The 16,215-nt window shown below is 41.6% G+C and overlaps 1 protein-coding gene across 3 annotated transcripts; it reads right to left on the reverse strand.

The window, feature by feature from the left end:
- Positions 1–2,666: 2,666 nt before the first annotated feature.
- dlec1 (DLEC1 cilia and flagella associated protein) lies at positions 2,667–13,792 on the reverse strand. Of its 3 annotated transcripts, XM_085287085.1 has the most exons (39): positions 13,562–13,792; positions 13,324–13,464; positions 13,070–13,226; positions 12,270–12,383; positions 12,005–12,189; positions 11,566–11,783; positions 11,341–11,406; positions 10,950–11,034; positions 10,761–10,848; positions 10,298–10,471; positions 10,060–10,196; positions 9,864–9,956; positions 9,620–9,710; positions 9,375–9,537; positions 8,916–9,108; positions 8,728–8,804; positions 8,437–8,599; positions 8,247–8,343; positions 8,009–8,139; positions 7,783–7,926; positions 7,560–7,690; positions 7,280–7,430; positions 7,010–7,126; positions 6,815–6,933; positions 6,541–6,720; positions 6,394–6,461; positions 6,167–6,318; positions 5,708–5,823; positions 5,535–5,605; positions 4,927–5,144; positions 4,638–4,799; positions 4,434–4,556; positions 4,239–4,333; positions 3,991–4,078; positions 3,679–3,876; positions 3,429–3,590; positions 3,194–3,344; positions 2,961–3,078; positions 2,667–2,851 (listed from the first exon to the last, which is right to left on the reverse strand). In XM_085287085.1, exons 1-39 carry the CDS (start codon positions 13,676–13,678, stop codon positions 2,737–2,739), a joined length of 5,169 nt encoding a protein of 1,722 aa, XP_085143211.1. In that variant the 5' UTR covers positions 13,679–13,792; the 3' UTR covers positions 2,667–2,736. The 3 variants fall into 3 exon arrangements, with proteins under 3 accessions (XP_085143211.1, XP_085143212.1, XP_085143213.1); XM_085287086.1 differs by lacking the exon at positions 11,341–11,406; XM_085287087.1 differs by lacking the exons at positions 13,070–13,226; positions 13,324–13,464; positions 13,562–13,792 and adding an exon at positions 12,554–12,947.
- Between the last annotated feature and the right edge of the window lie 2,423 nt (positions 13,793–16,215).

Genomic DNA, 16,215 nt, shown 5'->3' on the forward strand with positions numbered 1-16,215 from the left:
ATTGGACAAACTTCAACCATCCCAACCAAAGGAAGACGAGCTAAAATCCAAATGTCATTGTTTTTTGGGGGAAGTATTTATGCTTTTTTCCCTCCTGTTTGTTTCCTTTAATTAACTACAGTGTGTGATTTTAATTGTATCCGTATGTCGATACATAGCATGCGGTAGAAAGGACAAAAATCGTGACACAGCTGTTGATGGGTTGAGGATTGCCACTTTAAAGGTTATGCAAGATGAGCAAGCATGAGTCTGATTAGATATATGTCAAATTTTCATATCATGCTGCTCTGTCAGGACTCCACATCTGGTGTGCAGACAGGCCAGCAGTGTTTGTCTCATTGTATCCATACTAAGCTGTTAGAAGTCTTTTTTTCTATCCATCCAGACTTGGAAAACACTGATATTTGGGATGATATGAACTATTTCATATCCAGGTAAAAATCCCACTGAGAATAAAACGCTCATTTTCAAGATCAATCTGGCAAAGGTTTGGTTTTGGTTTTTTTTTGTTTTTTTGGTGGTGGTGGGGCAGTGATCAGTTCTCCACACATGCCTGCTTCATCAGTGCAGCTGAAGTGTTTCTAACTCCCCTCACTTGATCTCAGTGGGTTGACAGTGCCTGTTGACTGTCATCATAGCTCCATTTGAGCATTTTAAATTGTCAGATAAAGAGCACGAACACTTGCATCTGCAAACACTGTGATACTATTTTACCATTAGCATGAATAATAATCTGTATCTTTTCCCTGCATGTCAGCTAATAGGAGCACACACACATGGCAGCACATTGCTAACTGTATTATAAGTATTACACCTCACTAAATGATCAAATGCTCTACTTAACCACACATCACTGACTATGTTTGCCTCTCATTTGATTGCTGAGCATTTGCATTGTGCATTTCATTTGTATCTTGGGGGGAAAAAGGCTACCTGTGTACCAAAAATTATTTACAATGGGCATAAAAACAAAACCCGGAGGGAGACAATCAGAATGACGAATGCTTAACTGACCTTGGGCCCAGCATCAGATTAGTTCCAAACAGCAGTGTTTTATTGTGATCAGACATGCCCTTGCTCTCTGTAAGACTGCTTCAGTGCAATGAATATCAATTGGACATTTGCATCTCTCTATGGATTTGAGTGCTTGTAGATGCTAAACTGTGCTGCAGATGAACACGGCATGCAGCTGTTATGAACACTCACAGCCTGTGAGTGTGGGGGAGTTCACATGTTTTTTATTTGTTTTGGGGTTTTTTCTAGCATCACCTGAGAGAATTTTGGAGATCAGGAGGGTTCCCCAGAGACAAACCACATACTATACCATTATATACTTGAGTCATATACGCTTACATATAGGTCATAGTATATAACATAACCTTTGTCTATTGGCCATCTGCAGAAATATTAAAATCATACTAATATTCATGTGTCTCATGTGTAAAAAACCATGCAGAATGAATTTTAAACTGATTGCTGAGTATTGAACCTTTGCCTTTACGAGTGCTGGGAAAACCAGTTAGAATAGAGTATATGTTTAATGAACATGTTTACATACTGGCGCTTATCCTTCTAGCTTTTACATTTTGCTAAGTGGTCTCCTAGAAAAATGGAAAAAATGCACATGCAAACTGTGGCTGATATCGATTTGTTGGGAATCAATGAGGCCTCTCTGTCAGTAAGAGGAGCACCTCAGGGAACCCTTAAAATACTGGGAAAGTCTTTTTTTAAAGCAATGTTCAAAGCTTTTCTAGTGTCTTTGGCAGTTTTCTGCTCTGGCTACTGTCTCTTGGGCATTTTGCATGGTTTTTAGGTCCACTGGGACTAAAATGGAGGGTTAGCTGCTGCCTCAAATTTTCCAGACTGCATAAGACATCTAAAAAAAACACAGAAGAGATTTCTTCAGATTCTCTTAATCTTTTGATGATATTATGTTACTGTAGATGATGAGATTTTCAAAATTTTCACAATTTTAAGTTGAGCAACATTATTCTGAAATGTGTTCAGAATTTGTAGATGCAATTTGTTTAGTGGTTTTTCTTGAAAGGTTTTTGGGAAATGTTCTTTTTATACCCAGTCACGATACTGACCTGCTGTAAATGAACCGAATTAACTGTAAAATGTTTCTCCAGCTGTTTCTTTTTAGAATCACTTAATTCTTCAGCCTTTTGTCGGCACTGTCCAAGCTTTTTGGAGGTGTGTCGCTAACATCAGATTCAAAATGAGCCAATATTTTTCTTAAAATTGTGGATTGCTGCAGTTTTAAACATTTCATAACTGTTCTATGATCTGTTGTGATTAAAATATGGGTTCGAACATTTGCAAACTACTGAATTCTCCTTTTATTTAGATTTTGAAGTTTACTAACTTTTTTTAAAATTGGAGTTGTATGATACATGTGAATGTAGCTATTATATAGCTATTTCACAATGAAGTGGCCTCAAGGCTATGTGCCAACAGAAGCCACATTGCTGTTTTACTGGATAAATCACTAATTAATATTTAAACACAGGAAGTTGGAGTTTGCTACTGCGAGTCTTAACATGCTGCATCTTTCTGTCTGTATCTTTTCGTAATTAAATGTCTTTATGAAAACAATCATGACTTAGTGTTTGCTGCAAGCACTTTAATGCCGCTGTACATAAAGAATAAAAGAAGAGCAGAAATGACCTTTTATATTTATTTATATTCTTACAGATCAACTATAAATAAAGAGATTCAACACCTTTAGCTTATTTAGCTCGACCTGGACATTTCATCAAAGGATCCTGTTCCCCGGAGCTGCAGCGTGACAGACGTCTTTATGAGAGGAGACCGGATAACCAGGAGAGTGCTGAACTCTCTGTCGTCACTGAAACACACATAACCACACTTTGAACGCGTTACATAAAGCTAGCTGGGTATTTTTTACTGTTTACGATTTCAATAGTAAAAATTCTTTCAATGGTTTGCTGCATTACCCGGGAGTGAAGCTGATCTGAAGACACTGGCTGCTGCTGGTGACGCGGTGCTCCTTGGACCCGAGCAGTCCAAAGTCAGGTGTTACTCCGAACACATGGGAGTCCCCTTCAACTGACTCTGCACAGGGTGAATGACACGAGTAGGGCTGACATGCTATGCAAAGCAATTTGGGCTTCACATAGAAAGATAGATTTCTAGGCAACATAGAGGTCACTGATTGATTTGTGATTACTTGTAATAGATTTCCAGAACATGTGGGCTCCACAGCTGTACAGATTTACTTCTCTGGTTTGCGTCTGGCCCACATAGCAGAGCCCAAAGTCGACGCTGACAGCAGATAAACGCAGTGTTGGAAGATCCAGATGAGCGCAGAGTGGCACCGTCTGCACAGAGCAAATAGACTATGTGAGGTCATATAGCAGCTCCCAACCGAGCTGTTATACACGCATTGAACAGATGTCCCTAACCTGCAGGGTGTTGTTGCTGTAGTGAATCAGGAGATTCTGCTCGAACCTCAGCTTCATCTGCCCGTTTGCACCGTGGATCAGCTTCACCCCAGGAGGGATTTCCTCATCTGTCTGTTCCACATGGTCCAGAAGAGGCAGGGAACAGTGGAAGGCCACTTTCACCTAGTATTTAAACAAAAGAGGGCAACACTTACAAATAATTGTGTAAATCAAATTCTAATGATGCTGCTGCATCCATGACTCATCTCACCCGCATGCTGTGTTGTGGCTTAAGCACTAAAGACTGATTGTCCCCAGACGGAGGATTCCTGGAGGTGCTGGTCGGGCCTCTGGGTTTTGGTTTGACCACTGAAAACGGAGGCTGAGTCCCCAGGCTGAAGTGCAGGGGCATCTCTGAAGTGTTTTTCAGCTGGAAGCTTTGTGTGATGTCAAATTCACGCACTACTATCTGCAAAAAAAAAAGAAAAATAGACTGTTCAAAATTAACTTGGGACAAACATCTCATGTGTGCACTTGCATGTCAGAGCACTGGTGATTAGTGTTGTACACTTCTCAGACCTACCTCGTTGTTTGAGTTTGCCATCAGTAAATCACCGGCCGAAGCACAAAACTCCAGCACCCCATCGTCCTCCTCCGCCTGCACTAAAAGCCTGCAGCGACAGGAAGTCAAGAGGAAGATATGCAACTTAATCAGACCACCTCTGAGCTGCTTTTACCTAACCTCAGCTTATTTTAATTTAAGAAACATAAATCGAGCAGGATGCATTAGGTGTCCGGGTGGGGATAAATAGCAGGAATATAATTGCTTACGCTGCAGTCTGAACGGCTGCTAGTAGATCCACTCTGACGGGCTCTAAATCCAAACCCTGAGCCCTCCCAACTTTACCGGGAACACAAGCAGCCAGCTGAATTACACACAACAATAAAGTATAAGGATTTAGGCTGGATCACAGTTATCTACTGTTTGCATTTCCCAGGATTTAACATCGAATCACAACAGCTTACCTCGGAGTCTAGGTTCATAAAACCCAGAGCCAAGCCGACACATCTGGACTTACGAGCAGCCCCAGAAAGGGTCAAAGGAGTAAAAGACACATGGATGGCTCTGCTGCTCTTTGCTGGAATCACCTTGAGATTTACAAAGAAAAGCATCATTACTCAGATGAAATAACAGACAACAAGCACGTGGCTAAAATCCTCCGACCGTACTATTTGTTGCGGTGTGATGCAGAAGGGGTAATCTGAGAGGTTGCCCATGTGAGGCCTGATGTGGACAGATATGAGTTTTTTCTTTCCAAGAGAGGGATAAAGACAAGTCTCCTCTTCTTCCCCACGCTCATCTTCAGACATATATTCTTCCTCTTCCACATCCTGAAATCAATACAGGAAAGCTAGGTCGAGCCATTCAAAGAAGAAAATGTGCGTTTATGAGGTTTTCCCACAGGATGTGTGGTAAAATCTTTAAGCATCTGCATCATGGTGTTCAATATATACTCACAGTCAAGCTTTGGAGAGAAGCACTTGTTTCCTCAGAAACTGTGGTGCGTGTTTTTTCCCATGCTGTTTCATTGAAGCTAGAAAGCCTCAGCGCGCTGCTCAGCACCTCGTTGCCATCAGCATCTTTAAGGGGGAAAGCGTCTCCAAACACCACCACAAAGTCCAGCAGTTTACCGTCGTTCTGATCTACGTTGTAAGTCTCCCAGTCCAAACGAATATCTGTCACCGAGCCGACATTTACATTATATCATTTAGAACTTATTTCTTCAAGCTGTATTTATGTCCTACGGGCAAGTGCAATTCAAAGTGCTTTCCAGTTGACTGATGAGCAGATAATAGGATTTCACAATGGCAAGGACAGCACTCTCAAAAGCACCGAAAGCCACTCGAAAACACCTAAAAGCGCCAAAACAGCAGCTACCAGTAAAGCCGAAGCTCTGTTTATATACATATATTATATATATATATTGATCTATTAAGCTCTATTATAAATCCCATTTGATATTTTTTATTCCAGTAATAAGCTGGAATGCAGTTAGTCCCTCAGACAGGAAACGACAGGGTCATTAAGTCCTTTTCCAGCACACAGTGTTTACTGAGAACACTTACCAAACATGGTGGGATTGTTGATGCGAAGAGAACGAGAAACGGTGTCACCACCCGATACATGAGTGCCAAACCTAATGATGAGGAGAGGTATTTCTCATTAAATGAGATAGCCGCTCATTAAAAATACACAAATATAGGTATAAATAGCTGGGGAAAAGGACTGTGGAACAGACTGTATGATTGGTCCCTGGTTCTGATCCTGTGCTCGTGGGCCCGTCATCTGGAAGTAGAGGGGGCAGCCTTTCACTGTCATATGGATGGGAATAAGCACAGGCTTGAGATCCCCCACCTGGATCAAAAATAAAGTACTGAATTAAAATAAAGAAAGAGGCCATTTAGATTCACCATAGAACTCAAGACACACTGCACAATCACTCCCTGCTTTATCCACAGTTTACAAAATGAACATCAGTGTGTACTAAATGACACCATAAACTCATCAGGAACATGTTTTCTGAGATCGTAGAGCAGAAAACAGGTGTCGCCACCTGCTGGCCATTAAAAGAAATGCAGATTTAAGGTAGTTCTACAATGGCTTTACCTTTTAAGACTTAGTAGCTACATCCATGTTTTATATCCAGTTTATTACATCAGTTACATCACATTTATTAGCTTAAACTGTGGCAACATACTTTGCATATGAGGTGGTCTGTGTACTCCCCCCACATGTCAGTGTAGGCAGTCACGTCCACAGCCCGACTCTCAAACGCTCCGAGTGTCCCCGTGTGTGGCGTGACAAAAAAAGCGGCGCCTTTTCCATGAGCCAGCAGGCTACTCACAAACTCTGGCAACGAGCAAACAAACAGAGTCAGTTCCTTGTTTCTTTATATCAAAAGCACAATCTGAAGATGATGCATACCCTCGTGTGCTTTTTCCTCTGCTTTCTTAGCTTGAAGAGAGTGGAGCGGATTCGTGACGTATGCAAATCTGCGATTAAGATGCAGCCAGTGTCAGATTTTCTGTCAAAGCAGAGTTATACTTTGATCAATAATTCAGCTCCCTTCACCTTTTCTCTGGCTGCTTATTTGGCTTCAAGGCATGGCAGGTGAAATATTCTGCCTCTACGGTAAAAGGAGCCGGGATAGCAGTTTGATTGGTTATCAGTAACTGCTTGCTAACAGCACTCTTCAAAATGACACCATCTCCAAACTCAAGTACTGGTGTTGAAGGACTCTGACCATTTGGACTAGAACGAGAAAAAACAGTTTTTTCAGTATCTGAAACGGAGTTATTTGATGCAGTGGATTTTTAGATGCAAGACTTTAAGGCAAGTTCACTACCAGACACCGGGCACACTGTAAGACACACTGAGTTTCTTGGGTTTGGCCACAATTCCAACAACAAGAGGGGAGTTCATTCCCTGGACTTCACAGACAGCAGCAACCTCGGTCAGCTCGAGCTAGAAGAAAAAAGGTGAGACTTTTTTCTTTCAAACTTTAGGTGTGTTCAAAAAAATGCTGCAAACTAGCACTTACGTCTGTGTGAGCAGTAAAAGTCACTGTGATCTCCATGCTGACTTTAGGTCCCAGAGTACCAGAGGAGGGGTCAAAGGTGGCTGAACACAGTGAAGCTTGTTTGCCCTGCAGCTCGGCCTGTTCAAAGCAACAATAACTATTAAAAGACAAGCTTGATATAGCCCACATGTCCATGGAGAAAGATCTATTTCCCATTAATAATATGTACTGAAACAACCTTTTCCTGCATACGCTAGTGCAACTTAATACAGTGAATGTTGTGTTGCATACCAGCCAACTGAACTGTGATGGCAGCAGGGTCTGATTGAAAAGAGTTACGGTGCCTGTGGCAGAAGCTCCAACATAAAGTTCAGGGAAGGACAGCGTGCAGTTCAGAAGACAGACGTGGGACGACTGCACGTCTGCTCGCACTGACAGGTGACTGTAGGGAACACACAGGTAGTGCTGTTACTTACTCACATCTTATTAATATGGTTAATATGGTTTTTGTGGATTGTATTCTAGACTAAAAGGAGGAATCACATTGTTTTATGTGACTGTGCTTCCTTACCATCCTGTCCCATTTTCCACAGTCAGTTCCAGCTCAGTTTCAAACAGCTGGCAGGAATGTGGCTTAAAGAGCACGTCGACATTGCAAGAGGCCAAGGGAGGCAAGAGACCCCTGCTGGGTTCAACTGAGATCTAAGCAGCAACACAGATTGTTTATATGGAGTCACTTCATGAACAGAATGAACAGTCAGCCTAGCTTTCATTTTATCGTGTTTCCTATGTACCTGTGAGTCTTGATGCTTTCTCTCCAGGATCCAAGAGGCTTCCAGCTGGGTGGTATTGGTAAGGAGCAGGGTAGTCTGAGTCTGTTCTCTGGGTCTTATGGGTCCAAAGTCAATGCTGGGCACATTGAGAGTCACTGTGGGGCCCTGTTTAACACCACCAAATGATAGTAATGTCACAAAAATAGACGCTACAGTAATGCATTTATGCTGTGTGGTTCAATCTTACTTTGAAGGAGACTTCTACAGCCAGAGTGACCGGCTCATGGTGGTGCTGTATGTGGCAAACCAAACTAGTCACAATATTCTCTGCTTTCCCTCCCGTCACAGTAAGACTGAAGTCAAAACATTCATTCTCCTCTGGATACGGCCCAGTAAAGAATTGTCAAGCCAAAAAACAAAAAAGATATAAACATTTAAAAATTATACTTTTTTGCACCATTAAGCAGATCAACTCTGTAATGCACCTATTCTGCCAGACGATGGCTCCACTTCTATTACATGACAGCTGCTGTTAATTCTCTCCCATTGAAAACAGATGAAGGTTTTGCTGTGGTTCCACATCTGGTACACGTACAACACAGAAACAATAAATTCATTAATAATAGCGATGTGGGAGCAGAATGAAGTGATTTAACTCCACTATTAGAAACTAACCTTGAACTGCCTTGAAGTGGGTGTGCAAATAAAAATCTCTCCGGGGATCACAATGGCGTAAGGCTCCAGCAAGATCTGATAAGGCTCCGTTGACCCCTTGACCTCTATCTCCATGATGATGACGCTTGTTACCTTGGAGCCAGGCTGCACGGGCTGAAGGACGCTATATCTCCCCAAATTATACAATTTGTTAGATACAAAAAAATAAAAAATGAACAAGGCAGGCATTGTTTAGTAAGCATCATGTGTGAGAGCTTGTGATTTTATTTTGTTATATTAACATTTATCAACCTGCTGTCGGAAGGCTCTGGTGGCAGCTGGGGGATGTCTCTCAGGACTAAGTGGCAGACACTGTGATAATCCTTTAACTTGAGAAAACACATTCTTCATTCAAGAAATGCAACATTGTTTACCACAATGATACAATGATTGCTGGATTTATTTATTTTTTTCAGCTATTTATCCCGAGTCCTCTTTACCTCTTTAGGACAAAAGATGAGCAGATACTCTTGGTCCTGGCAGGGAGCCAGGATGCCTGTTGAGGGGCTGACATGGAAAACCTCGTCTGTGGCCAAGTGGAACTGGATATGTGAGGCATCAGGGCTTTCCCGTGGAAGCAGAGGATGCAAGTTGGGCTTCATGATCTGCCAGTGAAAAGGAAGCTCCAAGTGGCTTTATTCCGAGATGAAGAAAGGAGAAAGAAACAGACATAAAATGTGTTATTTACTGATCTCTGAAAGGAATTTTGCTGTTGCAAAAAACAACAACACAGAGTCAGAAACAGAGTTTATTAGCATTTCATTATTCCATCCGGGAAACTTCAGCAATGTTAATACAGCTAGTACGGGTGCTTGAACCCTATCTTATGTTACCCTGTGGCCAAAAATTTGAAAAGGAAGAGATTTGCTTATAAAACACATGAGGCGTGCGACTCTTACACATTGTTTCTGATGACAAGCTTCTTCTGTTGCACAGAGTGAGGGTTGCATGGGCTGAAACGGATAAAGTGCTCTGCAGTAAGGTCATGCACCTCTCCAACCACAGGAGGCTCCTCCCCCCCAGACACAGACACCAGCTCCAGTGCGATCAGCTGGCCCTCACCTGAGAAGCAAACGCACATTACACACAATGCATAATTTATTGCGGAGCATAGCTCTTAGCAATGCCTCTTGTTGGGATTTACCTTCAATGGAAATGTCTTTCACCTGGCAGTTGTCACACACAACAGTGAAAACCTGGCAGCTCTTCTCAGCGGTGGTTGGAAAGAAAACCACCTGTAAATCCACATTAACACTTTTTTTTTTACATGCTCAGTTTCCATAGATACAGTCAGCTGATTAGAAGTCAGAGGTGGGGGAACTGAAAGGAAAAAACAAAGAAGAATTGAATTAACATATTACTCTACCTGATTTTAAATCCAGACTCACCTCAACAACAGTGGCCTCTCCTGGCTCCAGTACAAAAAGGGAGGGACTGACAGCAAAGGGTGGCTGCTCAGAAAAGTATGTTCTGGCCAAAGACTATATAAGGAAAATTGGAGCTAATGAGAATGAGACTGAGCTGTTTGGTTGCAGAAAAACTGAATTAAAACATTGATATATTTATATGTGTCAGTTTTTTTACCCTAAAATTTGAAGCTGGCCACTCGTCCTTGGGAATAATGCAAAAGGTCCCAGTGCTGAGGCCCACATTTTGGCACAGAAACTCAACAAACTTGACTCCTCCAATGAGACAGTAACCACAGTCCAGGACTCTTGGTACTGAAGAATAAGAGGGAAGCATATCAGCAGTACATCGGCAAATGAAGTAACTAATGTGAATAACAACAAAATTGGTGGGGCAGATTGCAGTGAAAACATACAGGTGAGAATAGGAGGAGGTCTCCATGCCTCAATCGGTACCACAAATGGGCCCTCCGCCTGGGTCTCCACCACTATAAAGTCCTTGTAGTCTCCCAAGGAGTCTGGAGCAAAACGCAGCGTGTACTTACAGCTCATCCCCGGGGCAACAACGCCCCCTTCACCTGGGAATCTCCCTGCCAAAACGTATCACAATGACAACAATCTGAATTTTGTGTGGTACTGCTTATCTTCAGATAGCTTAGTGTAAGTTAAAACGTGAGGTTAATATTGGCATACAGAGGAGCTGCTGTCTCCACAGGAATGCTAAAACTGTAGTCCAAAATGAAAACTTTTTTTGTGGCTAAAGCTCTGTGGCATTCCTGTTTAATGCAGTCACTTACACTTTGACACACTTGCTTATTTCCTCACCACATCAACAACAAGAAAATATGCACCATCCAATCAGAACCAAAAGGAGCTCACCCAAGCCAATAGAGAAGTAAGGAGTGGTAGGAGGGATCACTCGGATGTGGCGGCTTGAAGAAGTCACGTTTTTAAGCTCCAGTGTAGTCTGAGACAGGAAAGGGCAGGGCAAGGGCTTGTTACAGTGCACCAATTCACAGAAAAAGGAGGATTCCGTTTTTGTCTGGTTATAAAAGCTCTGAAACACACCTCATAGATGTTTCCCACACTATAGTCGGTGAAAACCACCACTGAAGGTTTTGCTAGGAAGACTGGAATCGGCTCCTCGGCGGGGCTTTCAAAGTAAGAGTACAAACACAACCGCACCTGAGCATTGTGTGTATTCACAATAAAGACAGGCTCACGGGAAGTGAAAGATAGGAAACAATCAGTTGTGGCTTTCAGTCACACTACAATACACAACACACATAATAGTCAGCTTGTCTTTTTTTTAGAGACGCTTGGCTGTACCAGCAGAGTTTATCTATGTACAGTACATATTGATTCTGTGTGTGTCTAGTAGAGTGTGGGGACGTGCATTTGATGTAAACAGCCTGACTGCATTATGTGAGACTACATCATGTTCAGAGTATCAACTTACACATCTCTGCTATGGCACAAAGGGGGTACAGCTGTTTTCCACTGAGGTAAATGATACTCGTGTTTGCTGTGGATATTGAAGGGGATTGTCTTGCCTGAGCTTCCTGCATTTCCCATGCAAAAATGTCCTATCAGCAATGTGCCTTAACTGTACATGCTTCCTTATCACAAAATGATAAGGATGTTCCTTGAAATTATTAAAAAGCCTTTTATTCTCTTTAATTACCTTTTCTTTTTAGCGCCTTTGCTCTCAGGCTCTGCCTTCCCTTTGGTTCTGGGCCTGATGAGGGACGTGCCGCCCTGCTGTGAATTTAGGGGAAGGAAGCGCGGATTGCGAAGGAAGTTCTGTCGATCTTTCAGCTTCAGAAGTTTCTCCCAGCCATCCGCTCGATCCTTCACACTTGGCTCACCCTTCCATTTTGGCTTAGTCTTGGTCTGGTTTGGCTTGGAAGATGATTTTGATGGAATTACATTTTGAATTTGAATGCACGTTGTTCCCAGGTTGTCTTTTTTTGCTATTGTTTAACAACCTTTTTATCCAATCATTATTATTTTTGATTGTATTTGGAGAAGAAACACAAAAATTGAATTAAAATACCTACTCGACCTTTGCCCAGGAAAAAGGGATCAGCAGCGATATATAAAGATCTTATCAATCTCCTCACCTCCCTTTGAGTTTCCTTCCTCCTTGGGGTGTCTGAGCAGGACTCAAAGGTCACACTGTGGTCTAACTGGATGTCTACAAAGCCCGTTTTTTCTGGGCGGCGAATGACTGTGTAACCATCATCCTGAGGCTTTCGGGACACATGCATGGTGAAGGCAATGGTCGGTTTGGCAGGATTCCACTTTTCTGACAAGAAAAGAAAGTTTGTAGCACCGAATCACTGGCAACTAATAAATTTAAGATAAATGTTAAAGAGGGTCAGATACCTGCTGCTGGTGCTCGTACATGTGGTTTTTGTGTAGCCAAGTAATCCTTTGGGGAAATCAGATTATTCATTTCAAGAAGATCTTCATCCACACACCAGGAAAAGGCTGATTTGACTGAAAATAGGTATAAAAATCGAATCAAATGAGGCATTCTGAAAACAAATAAACACATGTAGATGGTGGGATTAAGCAAGCATGATGAGCTCTTTGGTACATGAGTGCAGAGATACATACAATCTCAGTGCATCAGTACCCTCATCATCTTTTTGTGTTCTTATTCTCACCTTCATTACTACTCTCTCACTTCTCTGATTTATTCTTAGTGCCGATTGGTTGCAGAAGGCTCACCACACACATATAAACCTAGACAACGCAGTGGTGGTCAGCAACTAGTGTCTTGGTCCCTCATTCCTCATCCCTCAACTCCATGAGCACTGACGTTATCTTTCTGTTATCAGCTTTGTTTACTAAGTATAGTTGAGTTTGGAGTTACCAGCAGACCTGTTTTCTGTTGCGTTTCTATTACTCTAGTTTACAAAAACTACTAGGAGAGAAGCCTGAATCCAATAGCCCGCTGTGTGGTTGGTTCACAGACTTCTTCTTCTTTTGTTTTAGCCGGAGCTCCCACCTCTTGTTTGTAATTTCATGATTGAAATCTTGTTGAATGCCACCAGCGTCATGACATCTTATATGTTAGGTTCCTTTGAGCCATACATTTAGGGACAGAAACACTAGTATATTACAGCAATATAACACAGTTATATTTTTAAAAGTTTTTAAAGTTTTTAAAAGTATCTCACCTGTAAGCAGTTCCTGATGATCACAGACATCTCCTGCTGTCGCCTTCATTCTCTCATAGGCCTGGTTTTCTTTGGCTGCAGCACATGCACTGGCCTGAATCATGTGATTGTCCAGCATGTCAACCTGCTTAATACGCTGTTCATACTCCGAATGAACCTGTGTGGCAATAGGGGAAAAATAACACTGTATTATTCTTCAGCTGACTTTTGACAGTGATTTTTTTTACAAGTTGTAGATGAGTGTATATGATTACCTGTTGGAGTTCTTCAACGTATCTGTCATGATAGCTGCCTCGTACACGTTTTGTTTGAACTAGGTTGGACACAGTGTCTTTTCTAATTATGTCGTTTGTGTAAAGATGCTTAAAGATGCTTGCTAGTACATGAGAAATATTCTGGGATACAACGAAAGAGAAGTTAGCTTTTTCATTAGTATTATTATCATTAGTTTTGATGTTCCCTAGACATTTAAAGGTGTCAGGTGGATCTTACCTGGGATTTTCCACACGCGGGTCTGTGAGTGTTCACAGAAGGGTCAGCCCGCAGCTTTCCTCTGGTCTCCGGCTCCTCTTCCATAGCTGACACGTCTACTGTAGCTAAATGGATCATGCCAAATGTTACAGAGGTGTTAGTAAGAAAGAGATATATTCGTAGCTTAGATTAAGTAATTTATAAACTGGTGCGACGACTTCATAATTTGTCAGCCATGTTTTCTTACATGGGGTTGCTATAGCAACAACCAAACTTCCTTCTAGACAGGAAATTACGTTTTAGCATTTTTATATGTAAATTTAAATTATATATTATTGGTAGTAGTAGTACTAATTCGTGTTAATATTAGGACGACAGTTTAGTTTAGTTTTATTGAAATCGGTTCAAATCACTTCTAAGTATCTTCTTCTTCTCTGCTCCCTTTAGACTGCGGTCAAGTGAGCAGCACTGACATGTGAAGTAACGGTCAAGCCAGCCGTACCTCTTACGCGTATTACGGTATGGGTGCTGACTGGCTTAAAAACACCTGAGTCTTCTGTATCCTGCCATTTATCACTATTTTGCTACTCGATCCACTTCCAGTTTTGAAATATTTGCAATACGCCCAACCAATGCAGTGTCGTCAGTGCAGGGGCGGATCTAGAGAAATTTTCTTGTGGTGCCATGGAAATCAAATGAGGTGGAAAAATCAAAGCGTTTTTTAAGCACATAATGTAATCTATAACTTAATTATTTTCTGTATCCCACATAATTAAACATCTCAGTTACAAAAAATAATAAATAAATATGTATCCCAATAAGTATAAAATCCAGAAAGCTACACAACATGGGGCGATTCATTTACAAACACAAGTCTAACTTGGGTTTCACACTGTTTTCTGTTAGAAAAATTCAAATTGTTGCTTACATTTACACAAAATGTCAGAAATCTGCACTGTCATGAACAAATGTTTTTCATCATTTGCTGGGCTGAGGTCTTTTGCACCTGCAAATTGTCTTATTTCATTAATAACCTCACTGGCACACAACAAAACAGCAAATACATTACACACTGACTATGTCTGTGAAGGTTCTCAGTCATCCAGTCTTCAAGCAACTTAAAGAAGCTCCTTAGACTACACACTGACTACATAAGACAACACAATGTACTAACTACACACTCCCAACACAGCTATCTATCATTTCAAAACTCTCTCACTCGTTAGCTCTTGTTGCCCAAACTCCCCAAACTTTCCCCTCTTCCTCAACAACCAAATCCCGCATGTTGCCATTTTTTTAACAGGTCGACATGGTACATTTTTCCACCAATAGGAAAGAGGTGGCTTTTTTTCTTTCTTTACTTTTTTTTAACCGCTTATAAAAAAAAAATTAATCATTGCTCTGGATTTAGTGGCTTGTCATTAAAATTTTAAAACTGATGTACTTTGAAGTAAGAACTTTCAACATGAGATAAAATAGAGACTCAGGGTGGCTGCAGCTTGTTGCTATGTCAGCTTCACATGTCGGTCATGTGATTTGGAGTTGCAGCACACAGAGGGTTAATAACACTCACTCACAACACTCATAACACCATTTGTTAATGGTGGAAGGGGGGTACAATTATGCAATATATTCAATTTTAGAATGTATATTCAGCTGTAATTGTTGCTGGGCTCAAAGTGTTAATGTTATCTTATTTTAATAAAGAACACTGTCATATGCAAAGCTAAAGTGGCATTAGGAGTATTAAGAGATCATTTTAGGGCAGCACATGCCACCCCATGCCACCTCTCTAGATCCGCCCCTGCATCAGTGTTGATCCTCTTCAGTTTGCTTACCAGTGGGAGTGGAGCATGCCACAAAAGGTGACAACTCATCACAGTTGCTTCATTCCACACTTGTAAAGCAGCAGAGCTCCTTCTGCCTCTAACTGATTCATCCTTTCAGCCACGAACAACACTTCAGGATAGTAAACTCTGTCCAATGTAATTGGGATAGAGTTTACTATTAAATTTCTCTGAAACCATCCAATTCATTGGGCTGTGAGCTGGAAGGGTAGGAGTGAGGGTAAACTACAGTAAGAATCCAGTGAAATATTTGTGCCACCCTTTGCAGTTTTAGTTTAAAGCCGGGACCGGGATTGCTCAGTAGATAGCATGGTCGCCCCACGATCTGAAGGACGGGGATTCGGTTCCACTGAACAGCTACGCTGAGGTACCCCCGAGGAAGGTACCATCCCTACACACTGCTCCCCGGACGCCTGGTTAGTGGCTGCCCACCGCTTCACTGAGTGAATGGATTAAATGCAGAGAGAGTAATTTCCCCACGGGGATCAATAAAATATACTTCATTATTATTAATATCAGTTCAAAGTTGAGAATATTCAAAGCACAGTACTGTAATTTTCTCAGAAATCATACAGTTCTTTGGGCTGTGAGCCAGAGGAGGAAGAGTGAGGGTGATCCAGAGTAAGAATCCAGTGAAATATTTGCGTCACCTTTAACAGTTTTCCTGTAATAAAAAAACAAACAAACAAACAAACAAAAACCCCACACATAATCAAAAATACAGTGCAGCAATTTTACTTAGTTGGGGATCAGGTCAGGGTGAACAGGAATGTACAGTATAGTGAGAAGATATTGCTTTGGAAATATATTATCAACTCTTACAGGATA

The sequence above is a fragment of the Mchenga conophoros genome, linkage group LG9 (assembly GCF_057382185.1).
Source record: "Mchenga conophoros isolate Kocher_MC1m ecotype Shallow Benthic linkage group LG9, M_conophoros_male_GT1.1, whole genome shotgun sequence".
NCBI lineage: Eukaryota > Metazoa > Chordata > Actinopteri > Cichliformes > Cichlidae > Mchenga > Mchenga conophoros.

Coding starts and splice junctions, on each gene's coding strand:
- dlec1 (XM_085287085.1), bottom strand. CDS start 13,678: ATGATCCATTTAGCTACAGTAGACGTGTCAGCTATGGAAGAGGAGCCG. Junction 9,711..9,863: donor GAGAGGCCACTGTTGTTGAG/GTGAGTCTGGAT, acceptor GTGGATTTACAG/GTGGTTTTCTTTCCAACCAC. Junction 5,824..6,166: donor CAGACCACCTCATATGCAAA/GTATGTTGCCAC, acceptor TTTTTGATCCAG/GTGGGGGATCTCAAGCCTGT.